Genomic DNA, 12,080 nt, shown 5'->3' with positions numbered 1-12,080 from the left:
GGGTGAATACTATTAACCTACCTCATAGGATGGACACTAGGTCACAAGTGCTTTATAAATCTAAATTTGTATAGAACTGTTCCTTTGTAAAGAGTTTTCTATTCCAAAAGTTCCGCCTTAAAGGCTTAGCTTTTGTAGTATTTTTTAATTTTTAAAATATAGTTTAGACTTTTAAAATGCTTGTTTCTTTGACCTTAACGTGCTTACAAGTGAACACAGATACATGTGTCCACATGTACGTCCACACATACATATGTGCACAAACATTGTACATTTTATAGTCTTATTCTTCTTTTAAATTGCTCACCCTAGAAGTTGTTGGTATTTTCCTAGGAAGAAAGGAAACATCCCTTTGGCTTGCATGTCTAAATGTTTTGTTAGCTGACTTCAGCAGCAGGGGAACTTAACAATCCTGCTGGTGAATATTGAGGCAGAGAGATGTCCCCATATATGGTTTCTTTGGGTGTGAGGATAATTTGGACATCTAGAAAATCCACAGACAAAAACTCATATAAATATTTTCTAATAGAAGGTGCCAAGAAAGGCATCCCTGCCAGCATGTGTCAGAACTGCCAAAAGGACTGTGCTGATGGGATTAAACTTTTTAGCACTGTCATTTGAAAATCCTTGAAAGGAAAACACTGTGGAAATATTCCCCCTTTCCTCTCCTTCCCCCCCAACTGGAAGTAACTGTCTGAAAAGATTTTAATAGTGGATAAAGCTAATCGACTGCCACGTGTGACACTGACATTGCATCTGAGCCTGAACCTTCCTCCTTTGCCTGGCATGGGAGTGCCACACTCAGCAAAGAGTAGAACAACTGGAAAATAAATTGATATTCTTTCACAAATTGAGTTGGATTTTTACTGAATGAGAAGATGAAGATTCAAGTAGAATAACTGTTTTTCTGAAGTTTTTTTTTCCCCTTGCGTATGGTTTCTTTCAAGGAGGCTAATGTTTGAGATTCTAGAGTGATTCCTATCCTCTTGGAATAAAAATAATTATGCCATCCCAGTTCCCCACAAGTCAGCCTTTATTATACAAACTGAATACAGACAGTGAGTGCGGGTAGAATATACTGAACTTTCACAGATCTATTATTTCTAAGAAACTTGGAAATGGCAGGAAAAAAAAAGAACAATGATTTTGTAAACTCTGCAAAGGTCAGAGAAAGGCTTTCAGTAAGTATGCAGAGGCTAGAAATCAAATCCCATTTCCTATCATAAGAAACCAGTTGTTTTAGCAGCAGTGGTTAATGTACTGTATGTGAAAGATTTAAGACTAGTTGGAAAGCTTTGCTTCTGTTTTATTAGGCTGCTATTGAAAAGCCAACAGCATAACTTCAACTAGGTGCTTTGAGATTTCTTAATGGGCTGTCAAGGGCAAGACACCAGGTCTGTGCTATACTAGCTCTTTCCTGTACATTAAAACAACAGGGGCCAAATGATCACATACAGAAGTATGAATTACTTGATGCTTTCTCTGTTCCATATGGTCAGCCATGTCTTTGGCAATTAATCATGTACAAAATCAGTTGAGTGCTCTCCGAAGCATTGAAGTCAACGTTTAGTTGTACCTGTGCCAGTGGGGGCAGTGGGGTTGCAGGCGTAAAAGAGCAGGATGAGGAGTTGCTGGCGCCAAAGTTAGAGCAGCTGGCTTCTATAAACAACACTTTTTTCCTCTCCACCTTTTTTTTTTGTATTTGCTTTCCCTGACAAACACAAGCCATTTTTTACCCCCAAATCCGAAGTACAGAAGTTGCCAATTGGAATGCAGATGTCTAGCCTCGTTCCCTGTGACAGCAGACGTAGGCTATGGAGGTTAAATGCCTGCAAGTGGTCAGGATTCCCCACGGACAGCCATGGGGACCATCTTTTCCAGTCTGGGTATTCATACATTAACTCACAAGGTTCTAATGGTGAATATAGTGATGGCCAGCTTGAGCTACTGCAGCCAAAGAGGTTACTATGATGCAAACAAAACAGTGGGATTCTGGGACATTACAAATCAAAGGCCAAGATGCTGTGAAACCTCTTTGAAAAGAATTGGCACAATGTTATCTTAAGGATACTTTAGGCCTTTGTTTAGAATCTCATAAGTTAACTTAGAATAACTGTGCCCTGACTCATCAGTTGCCTCTCCTGACTAAATGGCAGAGGACACTAGGAACCCCAGAATTTGCTTTGCTGATCCTTATAAAGGTCTAATATGCAAATAGTCTCTCTGCCTGCTGAGTTCTTTCACTTGAGAAATTAATAATGTGGGTCTTCTAGATGAATTGTACCAAATGCCCCTCTTGTTGGGAATAAAAGGCTTATTTGTTTGTGGCCTTTGGGATTTTATTGTCTTTGTGGCATAGTTTTAACACAGTTAAGCTTCTCTCCTACTTTCCTTATTGGGATTGGGGGGAAGGGGATAGGGAGGGAATTATGAAGACAACTGCCTTAAGTAATCCAGTATACACAACACCCAAGAGTTATTTGGTGTTATCTCTCAGAGGAGGTCATCCAGGATATTTTTCCTCCAATTCAGGAAATGGAGGAAAGAAAGTTTCAACATTGTGTAAATGATAGCACCCCCCCCCCCAAAACCTCCTGCTCACAGGAGGGGGAGATAAGACAGGCAGAAGGGCTGAGAGGAGTGTTTATTTATTCTTTTGACCTGAGAACCTAAGCATGGTAGAAATCTGAGGTGATGCCCATCCAGTCAATTTTGGGAAATGTTAAGGCATCACTCAGCATTGGACTACAGAGGCCCCACAAGACAATAATCTTTCACTAACTATCATTAAATGAAGGAAGACCTAAGGTTAACCTTTCTTTGATGGAACTGTAGCTATAGTAGTAGGTTTTGTGCTTTTCTTTAGGGGAAAAAATGCTTCTGCCCTTTTAAAGAGGGGTGGTACTGGTTGGGTTTCTGACAGGCCTATGCAGTGTTGATGTGAGGAAATAGCTTTCCTAGCTGATAACATCTTAAACTGAGTTTCTTCACAAGTTGAACCTTTAGCCCTTGTTATCAGTCGGAGCGTATCTTTCTAATTTGTGTGTATAGAGGGGAAATGGACTCCTAAAATGAGGCAGACACACATAAGAAGTGATAGAAATGGCACAGTTTTCTCCCCCCCCCCCCCAGCAAGGGCATTACCCTTTTTTTGTCCCACTGGGATGTTGAAGTTTATGCCCTTGTATTTTAGAAGGACATTAGCTGGACTTTTGCTGAGAAAGCAGGAATGACAAACAGACTATTTTTAGACAAACTTTTAGACTACCATCTTGCTTCCGTGGCTCTTCTTGGGGAGATATATGGTGAATTGGTGACAGTAGTGTGTCTCTGTGGGTGTGCCCGAGAAGTGACATCTTGGTCAGTTCAAGGACACAATCACATTGGGAAGGATCATTAAAAACAGAAAAAAACTAAATGAAGATCATTACTAATGAACAGAATATTTCCAGATTTTACTCTGAAATTAGCATATTCCACTTCCAGACTGAATTTACCTTGAAAGTCTCTCATATAACTAATTTAGAATGTCCACGTTCTCCATTGCATTTTAGTGCTGATTCTGTGTCTAAAAGGAATTATTTTCAATTGAGTGTAGTGTACATGGCATTTCATGTTGTTGATACTTAATGTTTATGGTATAAATGAATGAATAACAGATACTATATCAAGGGAGACATAGTTGAAGTGATTCACCTTAAATTGATAGATGAGGGGTTACAAATTCATGGCTGAGTGATCATCTATCTCTTAGAAAGCCCAGATTATTGAGGCAGAAGAAACAGGCTCTCTGTAGGTCCTTAGGGCACAGATATTTTTTCCTTCCTCCCTCTTGGTTAACCAGATCTTGAACAAATGTTTAACCTATTGAGTAGAGAAAGTAAAATCTTCCACTTGGTAAATCTTGAAGCTTACTGGGATCATAAAGTAATGAATCTTTTAATTCAATTGTCTTTTTTTAACTATTTGCTAGACTTTATGATATAATAGAACATAAAACCTTCTTGAAAGTAGGGTTTGTTTCATTTTTTGTATGTATGTACCTAGCACCTGAGGCAGGTAGGTGATGAAGTGCATAGAACACTGGAGTACTTCCAGGAATCAGGAAAATTTGAGTTCAAATCCTACCTTTGACACTTATTAGCTATGTGACCATGGGCAAGTCATTTAATCCCTATTTGCCTCATTTCCTCATCATTAAAATTGGGACACATTGAAGAAGGAAATGGCAAACTACTCCAGTATCTTTGCCAAGAAAGCCTCATGGAAAAAAATCCATGGGTTCATGAAGAGTCAGACATGAATGAATAGCAACAGCAGCTTAGCACATGTTACAGTCTCTGGCACTTAGTAGATTGTTAATAAATGCTTGATTGAACACTAAACGGTGGGGTTAAAAGACCTTTATTCTGAGTTTGCTCTTTACTAGTTGTATGACCTTGTGTAAACTCATACAACTAGTAAGGATATTGTCTTTCATTTTGTTTTGTGACCTGGTGCCTTCCTATTTTTTCAGTTTTATAATTTACTCCCCTCTGCATACTCTGTGATCCAGGGCCAGTGACTTCCTTGCTGTTCCTTATACTCTTAACCACTGTAGGACTCAGTTTTCCCATCTATAAAATGGAGACGTTGCACATAATAGGAGCTCAATGAATATGTCTTTGTTTCTCTTAGGTCCTCCCCTTTTGCTAACCTCTTTGTTAATGTCTTGAGCACTACCATCCTTCTATCATTAAGACTTACAACCTAGTTGTCATCCTGAGCTCCTTACTCTCCCTATCCTCCTCCCCTGCCTCACTCCATATCCGATCAGCTGTCAAATTCTGTTCATTCCACCTTTTATAATATGTCTTATATATGTCTCCTTTTCTTCTCTGATACTGCTGCCATTATGATAAGACCCTCATCACCTATGCCTGTACTGGCTCACTGGTTTGATCTCCCTGCCTTAAATCTCTCCATACCCCAGACTATCTTCCCCTCAGTTATCAAACTGATTTTTCTAAATCACAGGTCGGACCATTACACCTCTTTCTTTTTCCCCTCTCCTTCCCCCCACCCCCTCCTGTTCAATAAACTGCAGTAACTCCCTATTACCTCTGAGATCAAATATAAAATCTTCCATTTGGCTTTCAGAGCCCTTCATAACCTGGGCCCTTCTTATTTTTTCATGCTCTGTGATTCAGGGATACCAACTTCCCTACTGTTTCTCATATAAGACACTCTATTTCCCAACTTTGGGAATTTTCACTGGCTGTCCCCAAGCCTGGAATTTTCTCCTTCTTCATCTCTGTCTCTTGACTTCACTGTTTTCCTTCAAGTCTCAGCTAAGATCTCACCTTCTACGAGAAGCCTTTTGCTATTCCTCTTAATGCTAGTGTCTTCCTTCTCTTGCTTATCTCCAAATGATTCTCTATGTTTGCATGTATATTTGTGTGTATGTACACATATACATACATATACACATATATATTTTATAGGTTAATTTTTTTATTCCTACCAGAAACATTTCCATTTTAGCATATTTTCTTGTACACAATTCCATAACTTATTCCAATTTTTAAAACACTTTTATTTAAAAGTTTTGAGTTCCAAATGCTATCTCTTCCCCCTCTCTGAGATGGTAAGCAGTTGGATATAAGTTATATATGTGCAATTATGTAAAACATTTCCATATTAGTCATTTTGTACAAGAATGCTTGAATTAAAAAAATGAAAGAAAGTGGAAAATAGCATGCTTCAGTCTATATTCAGTCACTATCAGTTCTTTCTCTGGAGGCAGATAGTATGCTTCATCATGAGTCCTTTGGGATTTTCTTGGATCATTGTATTGCTAAGAATAGGTAAGTCATTCACAGTTCTTCATCAAATAGTATTGTTGTTACTGTATACAACATTCTCCTAGTTATGTTCATTTCACTATGCAGCAGTTCATGTAAGTCTTTCCAGGATTTTCTGAAATCATCCCACTTTTCATTTTTTACAGCACAGTAATATTCCATTACAATCATATACCACAGCTTGGTTAGCAATTCCCCAATTGATGGTCATCCCTTTGACTTCCATTTCTTAGCCACCACAAAAAATCTGTTATAAATATTTTTATACAAATAGGTCCTTTTCCCTTTTTTTGGATGTCTTTGGGATATAGACCTCACAATGGAATTGCTGGATCAAAGTTTGGGCATAGTTGCAAATTGCTCTCCAGAGTGGTTGGATGGGTTCATAAATCCACCAACTGTGTATTAATGTCCCAGTTTTCCCATGTCTGCTCCAACATCCAACATTTTCCTTTTTTGTCATATTAGCCACTCTGATAGGTATGAGGTGGTACCTCAGAATTGTTTTAATTTGCATTTCTCTGATCAATAGTGATTTAGAGCATGTTTTCATATGACTATAGATAGCTTTGGTTTCTTATTCTGAAAGCTGCCTGTTCGTATCCTTTGACCATTTATCAATTGGGGAATGACTTGTATATTTTTAATAAATTTATAATATATTTATAAATTTTTATAAATTCATGTATTTGAGAAATGAGACCTTTATCAGAGATACTTGTTGAAAAATTTCACCCCAGTTTTCTGCTTTCCTTATAATTTTGGTGGCATGGGCTTTGTGCAAAGACTTAAATTTTATATCATCAAAAATATCTGTTTTATATTTTGTAATGCTCTGTATATTTTCTTTGGTCCAAAAATTCTTCCCTTACCTATAAATCTGACAAACTATTTCATGCTCTCTTAATCTATTTATGGTATCATCCTTTATGTGTAAATCATGTACCCATTTTTACCTTATCTTGGTGTGAGATGCTGGTTTATACATAGTTTCTGCCATATTGTTTTCCAGTTTTCCTAGCAGTTTTTGTCAAATAATGAGTTTTTATTCCAACAACTTGAATCTTTGGGTTTATCATTTTCTAGATTACTATGGTAACTTACTCTCATGTAATTTGTACTATATATTTTTTTGCATTTAGTTGCTTGTATGTTGTCTTCACCATTCAATTGTGAGCTCCTTGAGAACAGAGATAGTGTATGCTTTTTTTGTATCACCAGCATTTAGCAGAGTTCCCAGCACATAGTGGGACTTTAATCAATATTTGTTGACGTGAATTTTAGCATAATAGAGTTTTAGACCTGGAAGGAACTAGATATCATCTCACTTAACCCTTTCATTTTATTGATGAGTAAATCAAGACCCATAGAGGAAAAGAAACTGTATTAGTGGTAGTAAGTTATTTTAGAGTTGTCTTTTATAGCCGATTGATGAGCCACACAAGAAAATTGTTATCATTTCTTGAATTCATACTAGGTTTTCTGTCTCCAAATGTAGAATTTTTTTCTACAATGTCATACTGCTATCAGTTCTATCATTCAACCCTGTTAGACTCCTTTTGTAATATAAGTACTGAGTACTACAGATTAAAAAGGACATTGATTGGTTAGAGTGTCCAGAAGAGGGCAAAAGGATGGTAAATGGCTTTGAACCTATGTCATTTGATGAATGGTTGAAAAAAATGGGGATATTTAGCCTGGAGAAGGAAAGGCTTAGGGTAGAGATGATAGTTGTTTCAATTGTATGGAAAAGAGATTATATTTGTTGTGTTTTAACATAGAGGGAAGAGCCAGGAATAACGGGTAGAATATACCAATAGGCATATTTAGTCTTGGTATAAATTAAAACTTTCTAATAATTATAGGTATCCCAAAGTGGAATTAGATGCCTCAGGAGGTAGGAAGTCCACCGAGGTCTTCAGGCAGAAATTGGATATCACATTTTCAGTTATGTTGTAGTAGAGATCCTTTTTTGGGTATAGGTTGGACTGAGTAGCTTGCAAAGTCCTTTATAACTCTGAAATTCAGTGATTCTTTTTGAATCTGTGAATATGTACACTCAAAAAACTGTAGTATCTCATATTATCTTTGGAGTTTAATCCTATCTCAATAATATTTCCATTGTCAAAAATATCTTTGGAATTCAAAAAAATTATTTTGGAATTGTCTTTTATAGCCAGTTTATGAACCATACAAAGAAATTTGTATCTTTCATATTTTATAATCAAACCAAATTCTTTTTTAACCAAAAAAATTTTCCTCAGCTTGATTACCTATTTTACCAGTTTCTTACTGGACTCTTTTAACCAATTCCCAAAATCAAAACCATTATCAAATATTTTATGAAGATTTTTTTTTAATATGCTACAGGCTCCTTGTGCATCTGGATAGTGTCTGGTATATAGTTGCTCTGATGGCATCATGGTTCTCATATGGCATATCGTTCCCAGTTCTCTAAATCAAGCGAGACATTTAGAAGTTACTCATTCTCTGAGTTCTTGATGATGCATAGGTTGAGGTATTTGAGTTTTTTAATTTTGCTTTGAAGAATAGAATACTTAGTGACATTTCTTGTTGAATTGTCGCAGATCCAGAGTCAAGGAGATTAATTAAGTTTGAGATGAAACTGAAGGAGAAAAAATGTTATTGGTTCCAACCTGCTCCTTGTGGATTGTGGCTTGAGGCTTGTCAATATTTCCATGCTCCCCTAGGTTTTGGACTCAGTCAGAAAGAGTTACTGTGGCATGAAACTTAACCTACAAATTATTTCTCTCAACAATGCGGTACACTTTTCCCAAGTTTTGAGACCAGGCTATGTTTTAGGCTCTGGAAAGAGTGAGGATATGTTGATATTTTCGGATTTATTATTCTCTTGAGACAGCCCTGTCATCCATGCTGCTGCTCATGGGCAAATGGTCTATTAATCTTTCCTAGGTGAAGTCAAGTTTGGAGGAGATGACACTCTTAAGAAGAGGAAAATATCACCATTAAATGCCTTAGGAAAACATGTTATCTTGGCAGTCCATAGTGTCCTTAGGTGTCTTTAGTGCTTCGGGTCATTTTCATCCTAAATTTTAAAAGGATGAGGGTGATGTCTTCAACTCAGGGATTGCATTTTAGAGTCTATAAAAGTTATTCCTGACCCACCCTTCTTTTGTTGTTGTTTTCTCATTGCAACCACGGTTATTTCCTTATCCCAAGAACTCTCCCCCTGCCTGTCATCTTTATATATTTAATACATTGAGTTGGGTGTAACTTTCAATACATACTAGGCGTGGGCTTGAAAAGTTTTATATAAATGAAAATTTTGAAACTTGAATAATCATTTGACTAGGCTGAGGAAAGTGATCATTTAAAAGAACCCTGAAGCTAATTCATTTATAAAGGAAATACCTTTTTTTTGTGGATTGAATAATCTCTTACCCTCGTTGGTTTGGGGAATTGTTGTAGTTTTTATTCTTTAATATACCAGGGTTTCTTAAAGTCAAACAAATATGAATATCTCTTTTCCTCTGGAGTGCTTCTTTTCAATATTCCTTCTTAAATCTGTCCCTTTTTTCCCCTGTGCCTGTCCAGGGTTCCCCCGAAACAAAACATCTATAGGTAACTTCTAAATAATGTGAAGAATAAAGTCTTCTAGATACTGGGGATAAGAGCTGTATTATCTATTTTATTCTACATTTTTAGGTCATGTCAGTTATAATTTGTTGGCTCTTAATGCAGTCATGCCATTTAGGATGGAACAATAGGGCCTAGAACCTGAAAATAATCAGACTATAAGTAGCTAGGACACATAATAAAAATTATAAAGATAGTAGGAGCACAACTCATGGTGTCAAGCATGTCATTCTTATGCAGGAAAATATAGGAGGAAAGTATATGAATTTGGGGACCTGGTAGGTTGAGAAAAGATCTTTTGGAAAGAATCCATTACTTCTGCAATACTAAGATGAAAATGTTATGAAGTAAAATTTCCTGGCAACATAGGTAAATCTGAACCTTTTTTTTTTCACCAAAAAAAAAGCAAAACCCCAAACTAGAATACATTTGCAAAAGGAATTTTAATTGTTAAAGGAATGACAGTGACTTTTAAAAACATTATCTAATTCCAAGGAGAAATAAACTTTTTTGTAGAAATGTATTTGTGATCGTAATTACATTGATATGACCCTTCTGAAGTATATCTGAATCTGTTTCAGCATTTTTTATTTTGGGGTAAAAATAATATGTACTTTCAAACGTGGAGGAAAGGCTAAGTAACCCTTTGTTATCCCTTACAGAGCTCATGTTAGGTATACATGAGTTAAGTTATACATAGCCAAGGAAACAGGCTTTTGTTTGTTTGAATACTCTTTGAAACTGGGCCTCTTTGGAATTAGACATGCTTTAGATACTTGTTGGTGTCAGCCATTGAGCAGTGGGATTGCCTGAAGAGGCCATGCAATTTGGTTCTGCAGCCGAGGTCTGAAAATCCTGCTGCCAAGCGGTTAAAGTGTGTCCAACAGAGCCCTGATGGAAGCCCCCTTGTCCTTGGAAGATGAGGGTATAAAGAGATTATGCAGATTGTAAAGAGATTATATAAAATCAGTGGAAGGCCAAATTATGCTGAGATTTTCATTGTGAAAATAGTTTTATGGACATAAATTGGGTGAGGAAATTACAGAGTACTTAAGACACCAATTTGGAGACTTCTTTTCTCTAATGGTTTTTGTGTTAAGAATATTGTCAAAAGACACAGTTTAGATGTAGAACAACTTCCTGACAGATTTAGATTCTCCTCTTCAGTTTAAGTGAAGTTAGATGCCCATATTTAAAAAGTGTATGCTTGAAACAACGGGGCACTGCTCAAATTTAAAGCTACACTTGTACAGTTTTATATTATTACTTTTGTGTATTTTATAGAGATCTTAACATATATGTAAACCAAAAAGCTTCGCAGTTTTATTGGGATCGGGTGAAAATGATAATTAGATGAGTATTGAATTTTCTTACTCAAAATCTACACATGGTAAGGGGTGTTTAGACCTTGACTATTTGAAGAAGCTTTCCCCTCTGACTTCCTACAACTAAGCAAAGGCTGTAAATATGAGTTTGTATGAGCACAATTTCCTTCTGTTTCCATGATCATAGAATAAACAATTCCCCATCAAATTGTTACTCCCTTTTATCTGAACTTTTATCTGTCTTTAAAGATGCCTTAAACTCATTTTAGATATGGTTATAATTGTATGTGCAGTAGATTTTCAAATCTGGAAAATGTCATTTTGGATATCATATAATCCTTGAGTTCTGTACACTTATTTATTTCTTAGCAAGATCTTGGTTTTGTTTTGTTTTGGTTTTCCACCAACCAAGGAGAAAGAGGGAGGGAAGAAAAAAAATCATTGGCATGGCTGGGAATAGAAATTAATGATTCAAAGAAGAGAGACAGTGCAGAAAGCCACAGCTGGTAGCAGGAAGTGGAGAGAGGGAAAGTCAAAGACTTCTTTTTTAAAAAGGCAAAACAAACAACTCACAGAGAAGTGTACGTGAAAATCATTTCTAATAATAGCTTATGCTCAGCAGCTCAAAGGGAAAAAATAGGCATGTGTGTTGAGAAAATGAAAGGGAGAATGCACAATGTGTTACTTAAGGCAATGGAACTTTATAGGTTACCTTATGTGCCATGTACATTGATTAAATACCAAATATATGGTGCCCATTTTTGACCATCATTTACTGTATTGATTTGTTAGCAGTGGAACTGTAATAAAAAAAGCCATTGATTTACTGTCCTTATTTGCTTATGGGCTTTTTTATTAATTTTATGTTTTTCTTCCTCTTTTTTCCTCTCTTTTTTTTTTATCATTTTTCTTAGACAAATGCAGTGCTTTGTGAAATCAGAAAAGAGGGATGGCTCGTGGAACAAAAGAATGAAATCATAACAGATTTACTTGCCTGGCTCACCACACGACAGGAGCTGCGAATGGAATGGTGTATGAGGTTAGACCTCTAATTAAATGGTTCTTTTTGTTTACTGAAGTCCACAAGCAGTATTAGCTGAGAAGCTTCCTTGTTGCTGGCTCAGTTCTTCTCATTGGAGGGCAATGATAAAACAGAAGTACGCTCAAGATGCTTTCTGGAGAAGCTTACTTTATTACTTTTGGTATTTGTATTATTTATTATGGCTTGTGTCATGTGTGTTTGTGTGTGTATGTGTGAGAGAGAGAGAGAGAGAGAGAGAGAGAGAGAGAGAGA

The 12,080-nt window shown here is 36.5% G+C and overlaps 1 protein-coding gene across 7 annotated transcripts in view; it reads left to right on the top strand.

Moving 5' to 3' along the window:
• FTO (FTO alpha-ketoglutarate dependent dioxygenase) overlaps positions 1 to 12,080 on the top strand; it is a 431,971-nt gene that overhangs the window by 235,192 nt on the left and 184,699 nt on the right. For all 7 annotated transcript variants that reach the window (XM_069082477.1, XM_069082479.1, XM_069082482.1 and 4 more), the window contains one exon: positions 11,701 to 11,825. In XM_069082477.1, coding sequence (XP_068938578.1) covers positions 11,701 to 11,825 — 125 coding nt within the window. The remainder of the gene's footprint in view (positions 1 to 11,700; positions 11,826 to 12,080) is intronic.

The sequence above is a fragment of the Petaurus breviceps genome, unplaced genomic scaffold (genome assembly GCF_028583685.1).
Source record: "Petaurus breviceps papuanus isolate PSGF00001 unplaced genomic scaffold, PetGlider_PUasm1.0 171, whole genome shotgun sequence".
NCBI classification, from domain to species: Eukaryota; Metazoa; Chordata; class Mammalia; order Diprotodontia; family Petauridae; genus Petaurus; species Petaurus breviceps.
The sequence above is the reverse complement of the archived record's forward strand: the minus strand, read 5'-3'. Positions and strand labels throughout refer to the sequence as shown.